Genomic DNA, 19,784 nt, shown 5'->3' on the forward strand with positions numbered 1-19,784 from the left:
CATGCCTTTTCAAATACTGTTTCTCCGCTGTAATTTCTTCGCTTTATGGGTAGTGATTCTAAAGCATTACCTATCAATCCTAAAGCATATCACGTCAAGGGACTTAACCAAAGAACGCCATATCAATTGAAAAGCATAAATAATCAGTGAAATCACATGAACAATAAAATACCAAGCTATATGAGGAAAAATTACTAGTCATTCAAATCATTATTAAGCATATAAATATAGAGTTTACACAATTTATTGGTTTCTACCTAAACCGTAACATAACACTAGCTAGAAATGGCTTTCTCAAAAGCCATAAACATATTAAAATTAAACTCTAGCTAATGAAAAATGAAGAATCGAAAAAAAACTTCAAAACCCTTCCTTCCTTGCGTCCCTATGGCCGGCTGCCTCCTCTCTGAAATATTCCATATCCTTCTTATACACCTTCCCTTTCTTTTATTTCATTAAACAAAGTATCAAAATAAATTATTCTATGAAATACTTGCACACAAGTTGATATCGTCATCAGTATCTTTCCCCAAATAGTATTCCCACCCCGTTCTTCCAGTGAAATAATAAACTCTCCTTATTTTCAAAATCTCCCAAATGAAGAAAGTTTATTTTCAAAATAATCTCACGCGCAAATATTCCTCAATTAATTCTTTACATGGCAAATAAATTATCTTTCCCGGTGGAATATATTTGTAATAAAGTAAGAAAGATAAAATACTTCTCATTTTCAGTTTGCATGTGCCAACCCCATTTTGATTTCAATTCCTTTGTTGCGTTTGTGCCTCGCTTATGAAACAAATTTATGCTGCTGATATATATGGAGATACCAGGCCAGCTACATTTTGTCATTTTTTTCATTGTGGTTGCTGATATATGGAAATACCAGGCCAACCTCATTTCATCATTGTGGTTGCTGATATATGGAAATACTAGGCCAACCCCATTTCATAATCGTGGTTGCTGATACATGGAAATACCAGGCCAACCCGGCTGCTGATATATGGAAATACCAAGCCACCATAATAAGTGCTGCTGATATATAGAAATACCAGGACAGCATAATTGATCATTGTGGTTGCTGATACATGGAAATACCAGGACAACCACATCTCATCATTTTGGTTGCTGATATATGGAAGCACCAGGCTAACCACATTTTTCCATTTTCGTCGCAAACACCATTAAGTCTCATATTTTGTTGTTTATTCGCTGGATGATCGAATTCACTTGTACTTTCTACAAAATTACTAAAATATTATTAATAACTAAAATATTGTATCATAGATAATGTAAATATGGGTATAAAATTTAGCATATACATGCTTATCAGCTGTTTTCTATCGTCATTAAGTACTATCTTCTCTAAGATTTGCTCGAGATTTAATCTCCGATAGGCAAGATAAAAAGTAGTCACAAACATCTTCGTCTCATCGTTTTTGATTCCACAATATCTTGTTTCGCTACCATACGATTAATATTATTGTGATGTGATTGATATTTCTATTCTGTTCTTTGTGAATATAAATCTGGTATATCAGTTGGTTCATGTTCACCTTGATTTATCAAAAGACGGAATAAATCTCATAGGTATATATGTGGGAGACAGATTTATCTATTCAATAGACTTTTCTGTGTGAGACATATTGGTTTATCAAGTCTTCGACTTTGGGTCATAGCAACTCTTAGTTGTGGGTAAGATCAGCTACGGGAATCAAGTGTGCAAAATCTTGCGTGTTTCTAGAGGCGTAAGGAACGTGACTATACCTTGATCACTGTGGGATTGGTTAGGGCTCAACTACATTCCAATCCGAAGTTAACTTGGAGTAGGCAAATGTATGTAGCGGCTTAATACATTGTGGTGTTCAAATTTGAACTAAGTCCCAGGGTTTTTCTGTACTTGCGGTTTCCTCGTTAACAAAACTTCTGGTATCTGTGTTATTTCTTTTCCACATTATATTTGTTTATATAATTGAAATATCACAGGTAGTGCATAAGTTCAATCAATTGTGAATCCAACCTTTGGTTGTTGATTAAATTGATTGACACTTGGATATTTGTTTTTGATACCGTCCAAGTTGTTACTTATAATAATCAGGCTCACGGATTTCTATCTGTTTGATTTGCTGATTACATTAAGAAATAGAGATATAACTCTTTGATATACTGTTCTTAAGATTGAGTCTGACTGTCTAGTTGATTCTCTTGAAAGTATATTGGAGTTAGTCCATACAAATTGCTAAGCGAAATATTGGGTGTGGTTGTTAGACCACCGCTTTTTCAATTCCCACTCTCTCGCCTTCCAGGTTGGGCGACTGATTGATCAACTGATTCTCTAACGCGCCCGAGCTAGTGCTTCCTTGGTGCGTCATGGTGGGCTAGGCACGATCCTCTGAGTGTGATCACCAAAGGTTGAAGGGTGAATATGATATTGGTTCTACCCGTCCTAGTCACACCTAATGACAACATTTTCTAGAAATGGTATGAGAGAGAACCTGCTTTCCATTGTACTATGCACCTCATTTTATAGACTTTTCCAAAAGCCCTTCCTTTTATGACATCATGCCACATGTCCATAAACCTCCTTAATTACCACTAATGTCACTCATTCTCTAATGCAATCTTCTCTTTTTCATTAATTCATCCCTCGTCCTTTCTATCATATGGATACCTTCTAGTGGACTTGGGTCTTAGTCCCCAAGTCCCCCATGTTTTATGTTGGGCTTACCTCCCCTTTAGGGGCTCTCTAACCCTGCTAAGGGGAATAATTTTCATGTATCAACAGTCGTCAAGCTATTTTTTCAAAACCATGACGACTAATAACAAAATTGGACACAATTTTTTTAATTTTTTGGCAGTTATTAGTCGTTTTGGTTCGGCTTTTCAAAACTTGACGATTGGTCATACTACACCAGTAGTTGAGTAATTGTAAAGATGTTGAAGACCGTGACGGCCATGTCAATGTTGACTTTCAGAAATGAAAACATTTTGAAAACTTGTCATGCTACTCGTTCTACAACTATGACAACCAAAGATAAACATTAACAGTCGTCAGGGTAGTTGAAGAGATACCATGACGACAATACAACTACAATGAACAATTTAGATTTTTCTGACTAACATGCCATTCAAAAAATAAATAAAATACTTGATTGAGTTTATGTCATCACTTACTCTCTCATTCTCGCTATTTCTTCGTTTTTTTACTTTCAGTGATTTCTTCTTCACCAACTGATTTTTTTAACGTTTGAAATTGTTGCATTTCCTTTCCAACTTGAGGGTGACCAGTAGGTTTTCTAGTAGTTTGTTTCATACGATTCTTGTTTGAAAGAACTAATCGACGATGGAGTTCTCGCATTAACGTTCACAAATTCGACGAATTTTTTCGTCTGAAAACAATGAAGAGGGGAGAGGAGAGAATGGTCAGGTCGATTAGAAAGAAAATGCCATAAACTAATTTTGATAAAAATAAAGAGAAATTTTGACAAGGACATTAAGATAATATTACATCGCTTTACCTCCCCTATAACATATTTTCTAAATTCATTTAAATTTATGTCGTCCCCCGTTGGTTTGCCTATACCCAGGCCAACAAAATTACCTACCGGAATTTTTGATAAAGTACCCTCCAAATAAGTAGTGACCTTTAGAGATACCCTTTTTGTTGCACTCTAACAAATTAGTCCTACTAGGAATTACTAGGTAGTCCAGGAAACCCAGTACCGGTTACTCTCTAATCCACCCCTAGAATAAAATTATCCGCTGGTCCAAAAACATGTTTTTGGACCAGAATATTTATTCCCTAGTCCAAAACGTGCGGGTCACACAAGACAAGTTTTTCAAAAGTACCAAAAATACCCTTTCTGCAACTCCACGAACAAATCAAATTCAGTTTCTTTCTCTCTTTTTTCATCTCAGATTTGTTTCTCTTTGGTTTTCTATGCTCCTGCGTTTTGGTTCATCACAGTATCTGGTAGCGTCTTTCAATTAAGATCATCACAGCTATTATCTCATAAATCATCTGTGCTTCGGAATCAGATTCGAACAAGGTATTTATCTCGTAAATCATCTTCCTCTGTTGTTGTTCTTGGAATGTTGATGAATAATTAAGTTTATTCTGATCCGATTTCTATCAGAATAGTTGTCTATGATGTACATTGTTTATCTTTCTTTTATGATTTCAGTTTTGTGATGATTTATATTGTTCAATTCAGTGTCCGTTCGATTTACATTGTGATTTTTGTGTGTTTCAATTAGGTATCTTAAAATCGAATTAGGTTAATCTCAGATTCGAACAAGGTATGTTACTATAATCACCTTTTCTCTGCTGCTGTTCTGTTTTAGTTTCTTTGTAATCTGATATAGGTTTGTTTTACTGTATTTTTTGATATAGGTTTGTTTTGTTAGATAGATCGTGTAATAATTTTGTATTCTCTTTTTGATATAGCTGCAGTTCTTCTATTTATAGAAGATGAAACTCAAAACATATTGATATGTTGTAAAATATATTCTACATGTTACATACCAATACGTACTGCATATAGCCTGCAAATATATATTACTAAAATACAGTAGATGCCAATACATATCAATATGTATAACGTATAGGAATTCAGAGACTTAGTTATTCTACATGTTACATACCAATACGTACTACATATAGCCTGCGCTCTTAGTATGTATCGTGCAATACAGTAGATGCCAATACATATCAATATGTATAACTTATATCCATTCAGAGACTTAGTTAATTTTTTGATCATTTACAGGGTTAACATGTCTGACGTTGCTCCCAAACCAGACTTCTCCATCTATTCTCATGTATACCATAAGCAATATCATTTTGCATATGAGGTTACATCGTTTTCAACTTTAGAGGATTTGAAATTTTGCATCTGTAATATGTGGAGCTGGTTGACTCCATCGACTATTCTGGTTAACTATTTCCAGAATCAAGCGATAGTTCCTATTCTTGCCGATGTAACACTCCAGGGCATCTCTGCATTACATTCTTCAAAGCAATCAGCTTTCTTTGATTTGCACGTGGATGTAATTTCAAATGGCGCGTCTAGGCGTATGGAAGTTTACAGTAATGCAAACTTAGTTGTCAGTGCAAAGAATAGTTATTTGAAAGAAGGTAAAGAAGCCCCAAGAGTGTTTTTTTCCAGATGGTTGGGATAAGATTTTTGATGATACATATCAATTATTCTATGGTGGTGTTGATGCCGTACGTATAGCATGCCAAAAATACTGCATGAGAACTGGATATGAGGTAATTAAGAAGAAGAATGACCTTGAGAGATTCACCGCCGTATGTAGTGTGAAAGGTTGTTCATGGAAGCTTCACGTAACTGCCATTGGTAGTTCTATTGATGTTTTTAAGATAAAGGAATATGTGGGAAGGCACACCTGTGGCGGTGGTTATATGTTGAAGAATCCAAGAGTTACAAAAAAAACTCATGAACAGTCTAATTCATGAGATGGTCAGGCACAACCCTCGCATAACACCAGCAGAGATCATAGATTATCTTAAAGTTGGTGGTGGCATTGAAATCCAGTATCACCACGCATATCATGCAATTGAGTTGTCGCATAAACAGATTTTTGGTAATGATGTGAAGTCGTACACTGAACTTGCTTAGTGGGTGAATGCTGTTAGGGAAATAAACCCTGGGTCATTTATTGATTTCGATTTCAATGATGCTACAAAAAGATTCAATAGACTTTTTGTTTTCTTTGGAGCTTGTATAGAGGGATATAAACTATGTCGTCCCATGATTTTCTGTGACTGTACATTTCTCACTGGAACTTTTAAAGGAGGTCTCATGGCAGCAACATGTCTTAATGTCAATCAAGGTAACTGGTTCTTTTTTTTTTGATATGTAGTGTGTGGTAGTTAGATCACTCATATTGACCTTACTTCACTATCTGACAATGAGTATTGACCATACTTCATACTACATATTGATCTTACTGAGTATGAGATAAACCATACTGCATGTGAAAATGTAGTGTCAATCAGTTGCTTAACATGTTATTATGTAGTGTCAGGTTTTCACATATCAACAAAGAGGTAAACCAACTGCATGTCAATATGTAGTGTCAATATTAGTTGCTTAACATAACTAGTAATTCCTTTTTTCGGGATTTTATCCGCTTGCGTTTGCTTTAGTACCTGGTGAAGACAATATCAGCTGGGAATGGTTTTTCAAGAAACTGAAGGAGGCTTTGAATGATGATCGCCCAATCACTTTTATGACTGACCGAGGTGAAGGGTTGGTTAAATATATTCCCAAAGAGTTCCCTGATTCCCATCAAAGATATTGTTACTTCCATTTGGAAAAAAACTTACCTATCGCAAAGTCTGACGAAAAGTATAAGGAAGTGACTGATGCTTTCCGAAAGGAGACATGCTCTTTCTCCTGCAACATACGAGGAAGGTCTTCAAGAAATGGTTAATTTGGGAAGGCCTTCTGTTGCTGACTACTGCCGCAACATTCCAAAAGAAAAGTGGTCAAGTGCTTTCTTCAAGGGCTGTAGTTATGGTTACACTTCATCTAGCGTTGCTGAATCGTTCAATAGATGGATTAACAAAGAGAAGAAATTACCTGCGTGTGCCTTCGTTGACTCGATCAGGTTTGTATCAGTTTCCTTAGTCACAGTACAAACTTATATTAGTTTTCTTTTTGTAACAGTATTAGCATATATGTTCTGTTAATCTACGTATATTTTTGGTATAACATACTTGCTATCCCCTTGTCGTGTAGGATACGTATGATGGAAATGATGTCAGAAAGTCGTGAAGAGAGTCTCTTGATGGACCCAGAACTGCTAACCCCTACGTATCAAGCCTTGCTTGAACTACACATCCAAATTGGTCGTCCCTGGAAAGTTAGCCAGTCAGATGCTAATCGTTATGAAGTGCATTCTCCAAGGTTAGCGTTTACCCCTAATCTATATCATCTGAATGTTATTTATTTTCTCTTTCTTTTTTTTAAGTACCATGTTTCTGTGAGCATATAAATATGTACTGTGTATATTAGGTGTACTAAAAAATAACATATGAATATGTACTGTGCAAATCTCATATGGTAGATCTAGAGATAAAAACTTGTACTTGCCAACGATGACGCGTTTATGGTTTTCCATGCTCACACGCTACTGCAGCTATTACTAGATATGGAGGAAGGATTCTTGATTACGTTGAAGATTATTTCAAAGTTACCACTTTTAGTAAGCTATATTCTATAGCTATTAGACCCGTTCCTAACCACGACAGGTATGTGTCTTTAATCAGTACATTTTCATATTTTGCATAACAATATGTAATGGTAGATACCACTTACACATGTAATAGCAATTGAAACTGTCAACATAAACCTACTTACATATGGATGTTACATACTGATATGTAATGGTAGATACCACTACATTTTTTTATATTTGTTTTTCAGGAACAATATACCGTGTACATATTCATATGTAGTTGTGGTTCATTCCATTTATATGATACCGTTTTTTTCTCACAGGCCCGATGAGTATCACGTAGATGATATCGTTCTCCCAGCAGAAGTAATTAGGTCTCCACCAGGCGGGAAAAAGGGGAAACGTATTAAGTCTGCATATGAGACTAGTAGAAAATCTGTCAAGTGTTCAAACTGTAATTTGAAGACTCATCACAACAAGGCAACATGCAATCTTATCCGACAGTATGAACTTTCTGAAGAATGATTTTGTGTCAGGTATGTATTTCAGTCAGATACATATTAATGTCTTAATTAAGTAAGTTTGATACAATACAATGTACTTTTAAGCAAGTAGTGTTCTGATTTCTCTTTTTCTTTTATCACAGGCTTTAACGTGCAGCAGAATGTTATATCGATGATGTTGCCAGATTCCTTTTCCACAATTCTTTCCTCTAGCCCTTGTTCTATTCTACCGTTTTTCTTTTTGATTTTGTCAGTACCAACTGAATTTGGTTAATAAGCATTTCATTTACAGTACATACATTACAAGTGTACTGAAAATACTGTTTTTGTTTCTTAGAACATCTTTTGGTTTTTGAAACATTAAGTCTATCAAAATGTAGTTATTGTAGTTATTTTCGAATAATGAAATATGTTAAGTCTATCAAAATGTCAGTATCTATCACCAGTAGTGAAGTATTTACATACTGAAGTATTTTCTGGTTATGCATCAGTTTTTTTTAGATGCATAATACATTATGCATTATTTTTGTTTAGCTGCATAATGTCTTATGCATTACTTTTTTTCACTTTTCTGGTTATGTCAGTTTTTTTTAGATGCATAAGACATTATGCATTATTTTGTTTTAGCTGCATAATGTCTTATGCATTACTTTTCTCACTTTTCTGGTTATGCATCAGTTTTTTTTAGATGCATAAGACATTATGCATTAATTTTTTTTTGCTGCATAATGTCTTATGCATTACTTTTCTCACTTTTTCTGGTTATGCATCAGTTTTTTTAGATGCATAAGACATTATGCATTATTTTGTTTTAGCTGCATATTGTCTTATGCATTACTTTTTTCACTTTTCTGATTTATGGATTTTTATGCACGTGCATAATGTCTTCTGCATCATTTTGTTTTAGTGCAAGACATTATGCATTATTTTGTTTTAGCTGCATAATGTCTTATGCATTACTTTTTTTTCACTTTTCTGGTTATGCATCAGTTTTTTTTAGATGCATAATACATTATGCATTATTTTTGTTTTAGCTGCATAATGTCTTATGCATTACTTTTTTTCACTTTTCTGGTTATGCATCAGTTTTTTTTAGATGCATAAGACATTATGCATTATTTTGTTTTAGCTGCATAATGTCTTATGCATTACTTTTCTCACTTTTCTGGTTATGCATCAGTTTTTTTTTAGATGCATAAGACATTATACATTATTTTGTTTTAGCTGCATAATGTCTTATGCATTACTTTTCTCACTTGTTCTGGTTATGCATCAGTTTTTTTAGATGCATAAGACATTATGCATTATTTGTTCTGTTTCACGCCATCCACTTTTTTTATTGACTTGTGTAAGCCTATAATCAAGATATTCCCTATTTGGAATTCTCGGCATCCCATAAATAAGTGCCATTTCTTCTGGTGTGGATACTAGCTCATTCGGTTGGCCATGCCTTTTAAAGACAAATCTAAGCTTGTTTGGATCTTGACCCCTAACGTAACAGCGTAACATTTTCGTCATTGCATCTTCAATCTTCAACCAATGTTCCAACTCAAATCTTGTGTACCAGAACATTAGGAACAGGTTACCGAATGATGCTTCAGAAATCATCTTCAGCTGCAGCTCACTCAATTCAAGGTTTTCAGTGGACTTCGCAATAGCCTTCTTAGTAGTCCTAATAGTCTTCGCAAGCCCCCACAAGCCCTTGAAACCGCCACGGTATAAACTTCGTGGTTTTCCATCTCCTTTCTTACGCTTATTAGCACCTAAGCAATAACAAGAACCAAAAATTATTACAGTACATATCAATATGGTATATCAAATATGTAGTTACATCATTAATATGTAGTTGTAATATCTACCAAGTCTTGAAACTACATATTATTAACAGTACATACGAGAATATTAGTATCTACCTCTACATATTTATATGTAATATGCTATCAGAGTATAAGTATTTACCTCTACATATTGATATATAATAGTAGATACCACTACGTATTATTTTAACTACATATCAATTTGTAATAGTACGTATGGCATATGTATCTGCTTTGATACAGTAAAATGTAATACCAAAAACAAGCACAAAAATGCATCATTACATACTCATAAACATATGTTATTAAGGATACATATTATTCATACGCTTTGTTCTTATATGTAGTTGTACTACATACCTTCTACATTTGCTTTCCCCCATTTTGTTTTTGGTGAAGGAGTAGCAGCTCTCAAGGCAACTGCTTTCTTCCCCTTCTCTTCCCCTACACCATATCAAATACGTAGTTAATGTATCTACCATGAACATGAAACAACTACATATCAAATACCACAACATACTGGTAATTTTATAACCACAACATACTAGTATTATTAAGAATTATCTTCAGTTTTAACATTACAAACCTTCCTTCATGAGCGCTTTTGCTTTCCCCCTTTTTGCTTTTCCCTTTCCTTTTGGAGAAGGAGTAGCAGCTCTCAGGACAAGTGCTTTGTTCCCCTTTGCTGGTGGTGAAGGAGTAGCAGCCTTTGTCACTTTTTTTCCTTTTGCTTTAATAGTTGCCGCTGCTGTTTTTCTTTTTATTTTTGCTTCAGGAGCATCATCTGCTTTCTTTCCCTTGGTTTTTGCTGTTTTTATAAACCAAAAGTTTTGTACACATTACATATCAGTATGGTACAACATATAACTTGTAAAAATGAAGTACAAATTGCAGACAACATATTGATATGTAGTACACATATAAATTGACATACTAAATTCTAGTATGTATTAGTTAAACAACAATACATTTCAATATGTAACAGTACATATTTTAGGTTTTGGGAATATTGCATGTCAATATGAAGTACATATTAGACTTTGTTTTTGATTTGATTTACTTTTTTCCTGAGGAACCTTACTCATATAACTTGTCAAAATGAAGTACAAATTGCAGACTACATATCAAAAAGTTTTGTACACATTACATATCAGTATGGTACAACATATAACTTGTCAAAATGAAGTACAAATTGCAGACAACATATTGATATGTACTACACATATAAATTGACATACTAAATTTTAGTATGTATTAGTTAAACAACACTACATTTCAATATGTAACAATACATATTTTAGGTTTTGGGAATATTGCATGTCAATATGAAGTACATATTTGGCTTTGTTTTTGATTTGATTTACCTATTTCCTGAGGAACCTTACTCATACTTCTTGTTGTTGGAGATTTAGCAGTAGGGGAGGTTCCTGTTGGTGAATCATCGGTAGACTTCCTTCTTCTTTTCACTGGTGTACGAGATTTAGCAGTAGGGGAGGTTTCTGTTGCTGAATCATCGACAGATTTGCTTCTTCTTTTCAATAGTGTAGGAGATTTAGCAGTAGGGGAGGTTCCTGTTGGTGAATCATCGGTAGACTTCCTTCTTCTTTTCACTGGTGTACGAGATTTAGCAGTAGGGGAGGTTTCTGTTGCTGAATCATCGACAGATTTGCTTCTTCTTTTCAATAGTGTAGGAGATTTAGAAGCAGGGGACGCTTCTGTTGGTGAATCATCGTCAGATTTCTTTCTTCTTTTCACTGGTGATGGAGATACTTCAGTAATTTCTTCTGTAATCGTCCTCTTAATTTTTCTACTTGTACCCATTTCTTCTTCAATTGAATTTAATGAAAATTAGGTCAGATACTGAAAGAAGAAGCAGTTTCTGTTTCTGATAATGGTGATTTTTCGATCTTTTTCTGATAATGGTGATTAATTGAGTTAGGTTGCAGAAGAGAGACGGGAGCAGTTTTCTGAATGTGAAGAAAGACGAAGCAGTTTGCATTTTTCAATTGAGAGTTAGGTTGCAGAAGAGATAGAGAATGCAACTGGAAAAAAAATGAAAAGAAAACGGACGGAAACTGTACACATCACGTGGTCCAGGGCATATAGGTAAAATAACATGTTTTTAAACTTTATTGGACTAGCCATTAATTATTATATCCCGCTGGACCAGCCAGTAATCCAGGTCGGGTTTTCTGGACTAAATATTAATTGGCAATATGCAAATGCCCAAATTTGAGCAGTTACCTATCCAGTGTGCCGATTTGGCCATCCAAGCAGTTACCTATCCACTGGATGCCCTAACAGTAACAGTCAAGGTCGTCGGTAGAGCTGGCAAACGGGCGGGCCGGGGCTGGCTTGTTACGGGTTACACGGGTTCGGGTTAACACGGATCAAAACCCGCGGGTTGATATTCTTCACGGGTGGTCATTTCTTCAACCCGCACCCGTAACGGGTTAAACCTGCGGGTTTACGGGTTAACCCGTTTATGGTCTATCTTAAACTGTAAACTGTTATTGACAAATTTATGTGCTGCCTCCCCAAGATGTCGACCAGAACCCCTTCCATTTCCGTGGTGGTTGTTTTTCCTGACATTTTCCCATGGTTTCCTTCCATTATCTTCATGCCATAAAGTAGGTGGTGGCTTCAAATCTTCTACTTCGACCATCCTCTTTGAGAAGATAACACCAGCTGAAGGTCGAGCGACATGAGTATGTGCATCAGGAAGTCTGTAAATAGCACAGATGACTTGATTATTCATAATATCGTCCATTCCGGGAACAGGCGATTGAAAGACCGGTGGGCAACGATCTCCATTACAAAGAGATATATATCCATTCATCCCGCCACTGGCCTTGGGGTCAATTTTTTCTTTCACTTCAGCCCCTTTTTTGTTAGACAACTGATCAGCGAGGCAAAATATGTATGGAGAGAGCGAGTTAGATGTCGAGATGAACAACATATTTTCCATGAAGCTGTTTCTTTTTGCTTCCTCCTCTGTCAAAGTATGTTCCACTTTTTTTATCTCAGCAAGAAGACGACTTTTATCAATGAATGGTAATTTAGCGATACCCTTCCATGCAAACCGCTTGCCATTCATGTCAACTTCAAAATCAGTCGGATAAAAATCAATAATCGGTGAAGTTGGGCCAGCCATCAATTTCCTATAATGCTCAGGTAGCGCATGGGAACTTGCAGCTGGAAAAACACCTTCATAATAATATTCCATCACCCAGCACAAGCCTTGTACGTATTTTAGAACAACATCTTTTCGTACTGCTTCAATATCATCAAAGGTTTCAACTGAGAACTTTTCCTTGTAGTACCTTTCCTTCCACCCATCCTCACCCAATCTCACCTTGTCTTCTTCTTGGTCATCTCTATTCAAAAGGTCTGACTTCTCACGAATTAAGTCTTTAAGCTTCGCCTTCAGCTCCTCTTTGTTGTCACGTGTCTCCAGCTCTAAGCTATTTTCAGCCTCAACAATGGCTGCACCGACAGATCCCCCTGAATAAGTGTGTCTTGCCACCTTTCCTGTTCGTTCATATGGAGAAGGCAACGGAGCAGAAGCAAGACGAGAGCCCTGAAACCGAGCAACTGGGACAAGGGACTCAGGCTTCACCGTAGGTTCCACATTATCACCCCTTTGTTTCTGGGCTTTGTCACGCTTGATTCTTGCCGCCTGCCGCTGACGAAGTCTAGCTCTTTTGGTGAAAATTACATCCTCATACGACCCCACTGCGGGTATATATCCTTTTATACCTTTAACGTACGGATAAGATTAACCCTAGAATAATCTGACGGTAGGGATTAAATATAACTTATTAATTAGGTGTTGTAGACGGGTTGACGGGTTTAACCCGCGGGTTTACGGGCCGGGACGGATAAACCCGTTTTCTCACAAGCCGCTATTTCTCCAACCCGCGCCCGGCTTGTTTAGGACCAAGCCAAGCCGGGCTCGGGTTTTCACGGGCCGGGTACGGGTTAATCCGCGGGTTTCAGCTTGTTTGCCAGCTCTAGTCGTCGGACTCATTTCACCCCAAATTTATCCACAGTACGCTCAACTTGTTTAAGGCCGTGAACAAAAGGATCAAGTCCCGCACCAACTAGCAGGAATAACATGAGTAGACTCGGCACTCACGAAGTACATTTTAAAACCTTATCTCCACTCATAAAAGTTTCGGTCCTTGTGACTCTCCCACAGAAATCCCCATGACCACTACACTTTCTCAGTTGATGTTGCAGTTTCAGCCTTCGGGCACCTCATGTTTCCATCGCTCTTCTTCTCCTTCCTCAACTCCATTCAGTCTCAGAACACCTAACAAATTACTATTCAATGAAGGATACTCTACTTCCAGTGCAAAGTATCCTCATCAGCAACAAACCATAGCACCATTACTATCTCGCCAGTCTTTCACACCAAGAATTTCAGGAATCTTTGATGCTTTGACCGGTGGTAATTCTTCCCGCGAAGCCATTATTGCCACTCGAAAAGGAATGGATCTCTTCAGACAGGTACAAAGAAGTCCAGATATCCCCCAACTTTTGTACTGGAAATCTTTTCACTATTGTTTGTTTACGTTCTGATAGTCCATTTGATGGTGATTAAGGGTGATGTTTTGGGATCGTTAGCCGAGTTCGATAGAGCTATTGAGTTGGATCCTCGCCAGAAAGCATGTAACGTCTACTGATATTCTCTATGCAACTGTTTCACTACATTTGTCGATTGGGTAATATTCGGTTTTGCATTTGTGTATGTTATTAGATCTCTGGCAAAGGGGACTTACGTTGTATTACCTAAATAGGTAGTACTCGGCTCCTGGAATATTAATTGTTTTCATTTCTTTAGGCGATCTCTCTCTCTGGATAAATGTAGCAAACATGGTGAGAGATAGTTTGAAAATTTGGTGTTTTTGTAGGTTTGAAGAAGGGGCAGAGCAGTTTCGCCTAGATGTTGCACAAAATCCTAATGACACAGAGGAGTCAATATGGTGTTTCCTTTGTGAAGCTCAATTATATGGGGAAGATGAAGCTAGAAAGAAATTCCTAGAGGTAAGTCGGTACAACTATAGATTTTCGTATAATGCAATGCTAACTGTATGTTTCAATGCTCCAGTGGTAGTGTAGTAATGAATTTCGTGTACATAGAGAGACCGCACATAATCCAGCTTAGTAGAATAAACTTTCCCATGAGGATATGCACCAGTCTAATCTATCCATATTCCATGAACTTCCTTTCAAAGGCATTACTTCATGACTAAGGCAGCTTTAGCTTCACCACTAGCTTGATAGATCTTTCTTTTTCTTGAAAGATTCTCCTGTTTCACTCTCCCCAGAGCATCCATAAGGCAGCTGCATGCAGCAAGTCCCAAATTTCTTTACTACACAGCCTAGAACCTTTTACCGTTTTTAGATCATGCTGAGGCCAACTGCATGACAGAAGATCGTGATGTTCAAAGACAGTAGCTGGGTGTTAGCAGCAACCAAACTTTCATGGCAAATTGATAGCTCCAAAGTAGGTGTATAGTTGATTCAGTTTCACATTGCAGAGTGGGCACCTTCTGGCTAGTTCTAAACTTGTGAGTCCTGGGAGGAAATCGTGTTAATTAAGCGCAGCACACCAATAAAAGAAGCTGATTTTAGGGTGGGAGACGTGCTTGTACGGGGAAGTTCAATTTATTGGCCCCGTGAGCTAATCCGTTGGTGGACTTTATAGAAGTTACCTGCAGCTGTAGGTGAGGGACTCCATGATCATGAATCTAGTAGAGCACTGGGAGCAGGTGGGGAGGTTGGGATGATATGTCTACTAGCCAGTTGTGTAATCTCTGCCACTTTTAGGTTTCTTTTGAAGCGAATAGGCAGCTGGTCCCACCAGTAGAAGAGAGCCATGCTTGAGTGCTGCGATCCTCAATAAAGCTGGATATGAGTATCTCAAACACAAACTCTCTGCAGTCCACTTATCGAGCCAAAAAGCAGTTGCTTCCCCAGTGCCTATTTGTTATTTCTGAGTTTGTTATAACTATGTGAACTTGCATGGCAATATTTTTCCATAAGGAGCACCGTAAGGTGAAGCTGTTGAGGTGCCCAACATGGGAGCTGGACCCCAAATTTTGATGTGATTATGTTGTGCCAAAGTGAGGAGTCCTTGAATCCGTGCCTCCAGCCCCGTTTTGCTAACAGGGCCTTGAGGTTTTATAGTTCTTCATATGGATTATTGATCGCTAGTGTTTTTTCCTGATCTGCAGGTTGGTGTTGATCCACGGCCTGTCATGCGTCAGGCGTATAGCATGTTTAAGGATGGCGGCGATCCAGAAAAGGTGCAGGACTTTGTTTCTCACTTTTCTTTTCTTTGAAATCAGTATACCACTATATTTGATTATTTTCTCTATTTAGATGGATTTCCCCCGTCTACAAATATCAATTGGCGTGAAAGTATTTCCACTTTGATTTAAGGCGCCCCTTTTTGTTTTCGACCTCTATATATGGTATGGAAACTTGGTATCTAAGTGGTTAAGCTTCGATAAAATGTTAACTAGTCATATGAGCAACCTCAAGTAATAGGAGGTGTCTGTCCACATATCTGTACCAATATAAGCAAACAATATCCAACACCCGACATGTCACACCATTAGACACAATTTATCAATTCTGAATTTCAGTTACATGTCTGTTATCTACATTTGACAGTTAGCTTCTGCATTTTTGCGTGGAAAGGAGCATGAACGTTTCTATGCCTCTTTGTATGCTGGGCTTTACTACGAGTCTCAGGTTCTGTGAAGCTTTTAATTTAATTAGGCTCAGTTTGCATAAGAAAAAGATCAATCACAAAGTAACGATTATCATTGGTGCAGAACAATCCTGAAGCTGCAAAAGTTCATATACTTGCTGCATGTCAGTCCCCTTATGGATCAAGGTTTGCATTGTTAAAACGTTGTCTATATTTTCTCATTGCAGATAGATAGCGAAACTATTAAGAGCTGACCAGACAATCAATCTATTCTCTTTTATAGGGCCGATGATTACATGGCTGCCCTAGCAAAAGTTCATGCCCTCTGTCGAAAATGGAGTTAATCTATACGAATTTAACATAAATGGGGTAATGTTTGGCTTATGTCTGAATCTAGAGGTGTAAACCAGCATTTCCTAGATAATAAAATCCCTTGTGTAATTCTTGCCATGTTTCAGTCTACTTCATTTGTGTAGTTCTTGCCATGTAAACCAATATTTCCTAGATAATAAAATCCGTTCTGTACGTCTGAGTATTTTGTGCTCAGTCCTACTCGGAAAAACGACCGACGTCTTCCTCCTGGATAGAATCCCTAATTGCTTTTCACAGCTTACATGCACCTATTTAATACTAACTGACAAATCCACATTACCTCTACAGCAGAATTAGCTAAGCTTCTATATTTGACCTTTGCAACACCATTGTGCCTTTTACTTGACCAAAAAATAGGATTAGCTCCAAAGAAAATGCAATAATCCCTAGTAGACTTCCTGGTTTCAGGTTAAACTGCCCAATCTGTCCCTGAAACCATGAACTGCAAATAGACCCTTGGAGAATAAAAAACCATGATCCATCGTGCCTTTAATGTACAACAAAGTCCACTATCTTCTATTGGAGTTGGTACCTTCCCCAGGAAACTGGTATCTTATTAATAATAAGGTGGTTTTATGCCGCACATGGAGTCGTGGACATCCTAACTATTCTTTACTAGTGCTGGGACATCTCAATTACATTTTAAACAGCAAGTAAGCGACATGTTTTCCATCAATAAAAACATACACTATAATCCTATCGCAGAATAAATAAAGCTCGTAGTAAACGTGTGTGAAAGTAGCAGAATCTATGGGTGGATTTCTTCTCCTTTTTAGGTTTGGCCGTTTTCCATGCCTACGCATATTTAATCGTTCTTTTTTGGGGTCATTCTTGATGGCTATGACCAAATCTTGAGTCAGCTAATTATCCAGTATTACCGTTAAACAAACAAATAAAAATCTCGAGTCAATCCAGGATTAAACTCATTCGTGGTGGATACTAGATTTTAAAATGTTGCGGTGAGGGTCCAAAACAGAGGTTTTCCTCATAAATAAATAATGAAGCGGCAACTAGCATGATAGCATCTTTGTAGCTTTTCAATCTCGCGGGCAACTAATAGTCTAAGAACCCCTTTAGTGCACTTGTATAAATCAAGTACACAGATTTGATTATTATCAGATTTATCACAAAGAGCGCACATCCACATATACTGTTCTTAAGTACTTGATAGCAATCATTTATCTATTAAATTTATGCTAACAAAGATGGGTAGTGAAGAAGCAATACTGTTTGATCTTAATAGCTTGCCGGAAGGATGTATTTCGACGATTCTCTCTCTGACATCTCCCATTGATGCGTGTAAATCGTCGGTCGTGTCTTCTACATTTCGTATGGCCTCAGATTCTGATGTTGTTTGGGAGAGATTCTTGCCTTCTGATTATAAGCAAATCCTCTTGAGATCAGTTTATTCTACTCATAATTTCGAGTTTTTGACAAAGAAAGAATTATATTTAAGGCTTCGCCGGGAACCTGTTATGCTTGACAATGGCACCAAAGTAAGTACTAAACTTAAACTAATCATTTTGGTTATTGTTTTTGACTTTGTAATTAATTTCTTGCAGATTTTCTCACTTGATAAATCAACTGGAAAAATCCAGTACATGTTGGGTGCAAGGGAACTTTCTATTGCTGATGGAAATAATCCATTGTGTTGGAGCTGGAAATTAGCACCAGAATCAAGGTTTTCAGAAGTGATAACACTAAGAAGTATTACTAATTTAAAAATCCGTGGCAAAATCAAAACGTCCATGCTTTCGCCGGAGACGACTTACGCTGCCTATCTTATCATCAAATTTGAAGAATGGGCCTACGGGTTAGACTCTATACCATCTGAACTGCTGCTAGGTGAAAATGATGGCAATTCAAGTACTAGTAACAAAGGGATTGCCTATCTAAGCCACGCTAATGATAAGAAGAAACAACTGATGCAGCAACTTTTTTTCGCGAACCGAATGCAAATGATGAGATCTAAGGTGGTCATGGAAGAAGATCAAGGCAAGGGAACGAGGGTTCTTCGTGACAGAAATGACGGGTGGATGGAAATTGAATTGGGAGAATTTTACATCAGTAGGGATGAAAAAAATGATCACGATAAAGAAGTGAAAATGAGTTTAATGGAGGTCAAAGGTGGTCAACTAAAAGGAGGTCTTATTGTTCAGGGGATTGAAGTCAGACCTAAACTGAGGTAGTTCCAAACAACCTATCACAACATGAAAGCAACACAGATATGAGAACAGACATTTTTACCAAAGTTTTTATAGGGTCAAAATTTGTTCATTCTTTTTGCGTGTAAAAATGCACGTAAAAATCAAAATTTTGTTCCTCATCCGCACAAAAAATGGTGTATAATGATTGTTTAAAAAAATGGTGTGTAATAATTGTTATAAGAAGTATCAATTGGGGATGGGGGTCTAGTGTTGAACAATAGATAAAGAATTCTGGGAATCGGGCGGATCTAAGTTGACTCAATATTATAAAAAAATCGTCTAAACCTTCTTTTTTCTTAATGAATCTTAACCAGTTTATCTCTTAATGCATCACAACCTTTACAATGATCCCTGGTTTTCTTGAATCAATCACCTCGCTCTTTGATCTTCCATCTATTCCTAGCTTTTTTCTTTAAAATTACTTTTTTTGCTGTTTTATTTTCTTTCAGTTTTTTATAAGCTTCTAATACTTGATATTCAAAATTTTGTCTATTTTAAAAAGTCTGAAATGCATCATTTGCTAATGCACGCCTAAGGATCTCTGTAAGGCCTTATTATTCATTTACCATGGAAGGCATTCAGTGTTGGACTTTAGTTATGCAATATCTTCTTTTCTTAACAGTCTTGTTTCAATCCAAAGTAGTTTTGACGTGAGTTTCTTCAGCAGTTTTGCAACCTATCAAACTCAAGATGGATCTAAAAAGTTTGTTTTAGTATCTCCAAGGTAATCATGTATATGATCTCAATGATACTTGTGAGTCTGCTAATTCCGATTCAGGTTATCCGATTCAACCTTTTCAGTCAAAAAATTAAAATTTTCAAAAATCAGAATTTCTCCCGTTATTGGTGCGTAAATGTAGGAATTACGGTTTCCTCCGGTAATTCCTCAATTGACCTTTAAGCCATTTAATGCTGAAAATATTCTGTCATATATTTCAATTATTTTGTTTCCTAA

At 36.9% G+C, this 19,784-nt stretch overlaps 3 protein-coding genes across 3 annotated transcripts; 2 read left to right on the top strand and 1 right to left on the bottom strand.

The window, feature by feature from the left end:
• Nucleotides 1-11,889: 11,889 nt before the first annotated feature.
• LOC113351789 (5'-3' exoribonuclease 3-like) lies at nt 11,890-13,292 on the bottom strand (the record flags this gene model as incomplete). Its single annotated transcript, XM_026595722.1, has 1 exon — nt 11,890-13,292. A coding segment is annotated over one exon (1,299 nt), but the record flags the coding sequence as incomplete, so codon positions are not given.
• A 398-nt stretch (nt 13,293-13,690) lies between these two features.
• Nucleotides 13,691-16,815, top strand: LOC113348871. Its single transcript, XM_026592764.1, has 8 exons — nt 13,691-14,038; nt 14,134-14,200; nt 14,289-14,328; nt 14,443-14,575; nt 15,769-15,840; nt 16,211-16,291; nt 16,375-16,436; nt 16,534-16,815. Exons 1-8 carry the CDS (start codon nt 13,736-13,738, stop codon nt 16,592-16,594), a joined length of 819 nt encoding a protein of 272 aa, XP_026448549.1. The 5' UTR covers nt 13,691-13,735; the 3' UTR covers nt 16,595-16,815.
• Nucleotides 16,816-17,648: 833 nt separating this feature from the next.
• On the top strand, nt 17,649-19,023 carry LOC113348872 (F-box protein VBF-like). Its single transcript, XM_026592765.1, has 2 exons — nt 17,649-18,118; nt 18,185-19,023. Exons 1-2 carry the CDS (start codon nt 17,816-17,818, stop codon nt 18,809-18,811), a joined length of 930 nt encoding a protein of 309 aa, XP_026448550.1. The 5' UTR covers nt 17,649-17,815; the 3' UTR covers nt 18,812-19,023.
• Nucleotides 19,024-19,784: the final 761 nt, after the last annotated feature.

Source organism: Papaver somniferum, chromosome 2 (genome assembly GCF_003573695.1).
Source record: "Papaver somniferum cultivar HN1 chromosome 2, ASM357369v1, whole genome shotgun sequence".
Classification (NCBI taxonomy): domain Eukaryota; kingdom Viridiplantae; phylum Streptophyta; class Magnoliopsida; order Ranunculales; family Papaveraceae; genus Papaver; species Papaver somniferum.